At 55.5% G+C, this 3,603-nt stretch overlaps 1 protein-coding gene across 1 annotated transcript; it reads left to right on the top strand.

The window, feature by feature from the left end:
* Positions 1–1,802: 1,802 nt before the first annotated feature.
* Positions 1,803–3,152, top strand: SDRG_11816 (hypothetical protein). Its single transcript, XM_008617871.1, has one exon. It carries the CDS (start codon positions 1,905–1,907, stop codon positions 3,036–3,038), a length of 1,134 nt encoding a protein of 377 aa, XP_008616093.1. The 5' UTR covers positions 1,803–1,904; the 3' UTR covers positions 3,039–3,152.
* Positions 3,153–3,603: the final 451 nt, after the last annotated feature.

Raw genomic sequence — 3,603 nt, 5'->3', positions numbered from 1 at the left:
TGAGCGAACCGGACCGTTCGACGGGCGACATGGCTGGCGGTGTTGGAGATGCTAATGGGGGCCACTTTCAATCTCGTTGGCACGAAACGACACCGTCTTCCTTTTTTTGCTAACCGACAATCACGCGATATAAAACGCCAGGTAAATATGTCGTGAATTAGAAACAAACAACGGAGAATGTCGTTTAGAAACACAGCCACACGGACTAGATGCTGATTGGCTATAAGATGGAAATCATCCAATTTTGCGGTGAAGCTGGCTCATGCCTGTTCGACTACCGGTACTGTACTGGTCGACCACATTCAAGGACAACTTGACTGCCATTGACAACGTGGTCATGATCCTGCACTCGTGGCACGACCCGATCGTCTTCCGGCGAAGCTGGTGCGTCGTTGAGGTCTACGTCGCTGTGGCCAAAGGCGCGCGCTTTGAGGTTGCACTTTCGCGTGATAAACCGATTTCATTGATATTGCCGGCGACAGTGCCTTGCTTGAAATGCTCGCGACGATCAAGAGTGGAAACTCCAAGTCGACGAGAAGACAATCAGAAGCGTCCGCGGCGGCATATTCGCCTTGATTTGCACTGTGACGTCGTTCACGTCCATCGACCAGTTCATATTTTCTACGTTTGCCAGCTAAAAATAAATGAAGACAATAATGATGATGTCGATGGCAGCGACCTCGGCGCTCATCGAAACGATAAAGTGAAGGCAGCAACTCGGTGCCATTTACTTAAGAGTGGCCGAGTTCGGCGAGAAGGAGCGTTGCTCCCGAGCGGCGCTAACGTTTAACGCCTTGTACAGGCAGCGGCGTGGCGCCGGCCAGCGGGATACGATTTGTCGCGTCCCAACGACGCGCCGAGGCGTGACTCGAGAGCTGCATGCCTGTGCAAGCCGATGGTCGGCTGCCTCATCGGGTGCGAAGCGTGTCCTCGCGACGCGTTCAAGTCGCGTACAGGTTGTCCTTCTCTGGACGTCGCCGCGGTGGAGCTCACTCGACAATGCGTGGACAAGACTACACGCGAGGCTATTGCCGCGTGCGAAGATCCATCGACACCTTCACGTTCTCGTCGACGATTAGGGTCCTATCGCAAGAATAAGATTAGAAAAGGTGGATTCTGGACCATGTCTAACCGTTCGAGTATGAGCTATTGAAAATGGGAACGAGTCTTTGGCTAGTACCGTCGTTGGTGGATGGACCCGAGCATTGCCTACCACATACAAACCAAGCCTTGGCTCGCGTCGAATCCGCGCAACCAAAAGAAAGAACGTTGTCACATGCGTGTGTTGTGGCGCGAAACGTGTACTAGTGTTCAAATGGCTACAGTTCGATCCAAAAAATAGCCAAGCAGGAAGCATTATCGTCAATTGCCATGCAGATGACGACGCATCGTTTACAAAGGAACCAATGAGGTCGACTGAATTTTTTTCGATTTGGTGAATTTTCAACAACGCACGACAACTCAGCACCACGCGTACCACGCAATCGCTCGGGCCAACAAAACACCACCTTTGGCTTGATCTTGTTCAAGCGGTGCCCCGGTGTACCGTACGTGGCACCCTACCGTGCGATTTATACATGTAGTACCCGGTACCTGTAGTACACGTGCGTCCAAGCGATAACTCCGATCTGGACGCAAATCGATGTCCTTTCTATTGCCAGCCGACAGCCTCCAAAGAGCGTGCCTGCCTCGCTGCCTCCGCCATCGTCGTCCACGTATAAGTATACCAACGCAGCAGCGTGGGTGGTGCTGGGCGCAACTCCATGTGTGACGATGTGCAGCTCGTCGACAGATGGCACGTATTTGACCAATCAAAACCGCGGCGTGACGACGCCCTCTGCAATTCCCGGGCGAGGCCGGCGCACCAAGGGCGTCGAGTGCAGAGACTCGACCGGTCGGCGTCGATGCGCGACGCCAATTTACGTGCAGATGCAGTCGTTTGGCGACGTATCGAGGGCGGCGTAGGTCGCATGGACACTTGTACTACAGTCGTTTGTCGAAAAGATGTTCAACGCAGCGCGTCCCAGCGCAAAGTACTGTCTGTTTTGGGGTTTGACGGCCGTGCGCAGCACAACCCAAAACGACTCCGTCACTCGAGCAAACGCGACGTCGACGCCAGCATGCTCGTACCAACGTGCTTCTTCAACGGGTGTACGAACCCGCGCCTCCCGATGAGCGTCAAATGCGACTTCCACAAGCACCGCCTCCAATGCCTCGACGACGGCTGCCACAACCAAGTGTACGCGCGCCATCGCTGCGTGCGCCACGGCGGCAAGCTGCGCTGCGCCCACCCGACCTGCGACCGCAATGTCCGCTTAGGGGCCTTTTGCTCGTCGCACGGTCAGTCGACGGCGAAACGCCACTGCTCCGAGCCCGGCTGTACGACGCAGGCCCACGCCCGCGGTCTCTGTGTGCGCCATGGCGGCGGCCGGCCGTGTGCCGCACCCGGGTGCCCGCTGCACGCCCGCACACGCGGCTTTTGCGCTCGTCACGCTCGCCACACCAACAACCCAAACAACAACAGCAGCAGCAGCATCAATAACATCAGCAATATCGCTCAACTTCCCGTGACGCCGCCCCCGCGACTACCGCCGACGCCGACGGTGCTGCCGACGATCGAGCCGCGACGAAAACCCTGCATCATCCATGGGTGTCTTCGACGCGCGCACGCACGACAGCGCTGCGTGCGGCACGGCGGCGGCCGTCTCTGCGCTGTCCCCGACTGCACGAGCCATGCGCGGACGGGCGGTGTCTGCTGCCGGCATGCGCAGGAGCGGCCTACTCTCTCGACGACTGATACCAAGAGCCTTGCCCTGTGGCCGCGCCCGACTCTTGGACTACGTAGCCCCGTCACCGTCGTTGACGTCCCCGCGGTATTGCGCGTGGAGTACCGTGGTCAAGCCTCACTCGACTGGCTCGAACCGTTCGAGTCGTCGTCGTCGTTTGGCTTTGTGGATCCGATGACTGACATTGGTTCGATGATTCTGCCCGACTTGGAGCTCGAGCTACTGGACTTTACAAGCGCCTTGACATACTAGTAGAAAAAAGTGTTTCGATAGACGTCTTATTGTCTCATTGTACTAGTTGGTTCGTTTTATATAGATTAAATGTGATCTCGCCACTCGGTCGGGCGACCTCGACGTGTGTGTGCGCTGCAGTCATTTCTTGGGATCTTGGCGCTGGAGAAAGCACTCAGAACTCATAGGTACCCTATGCAGGGCTAAGGTACGTACATCTAAGTGTTTAACTGGTGACGTATCTGAATCGTGAGCTCTTTTGGCGCTTAAAAGTCACAACTATACATAAGAAAAACACTCACTAGGTATACGTCATGACGCTGTGTAGGCCGTGCAAAACTCAAACTAAATAGATCAATCGAAATCACGCCTCACGGTCGGCGTGGCCCGCGGAGCTCAAAACGTGCTCAATTGAGTTTGGTCGCCTCTACAGGAAATTAGTGACTCTGAGAGGCCCCGAAAAGGTCGCAAAAGTTTTATCAGTTCATGCGTGCATGGATGATGAAAGTCGAGTGGCGATGCTGTCTCTCTAGTACGTTTAGGCAAACTTGTCATTTGCTCGCTCAAAATGGGTCGATTGAGCTCA

The sequence above is a fragment of the Saprolegnia diclina genome (assembly GCF_000281045.1).
Source record: "Saprolegnia diclina VS20 unplaced genomic scaffold supercont1.44, whole genome shotgun sequence".
NCBI lineage: Eukaryota > Oomycota > Saprolegniomycetes > Saprolegniales > Saprolegniaceae > Saprolegnia > Saprolegnia diclina.
Note: the sequence above shows the minus strand (reverse complement) of the source record. Positions and strands in the feature narration are given on the sequence as shown.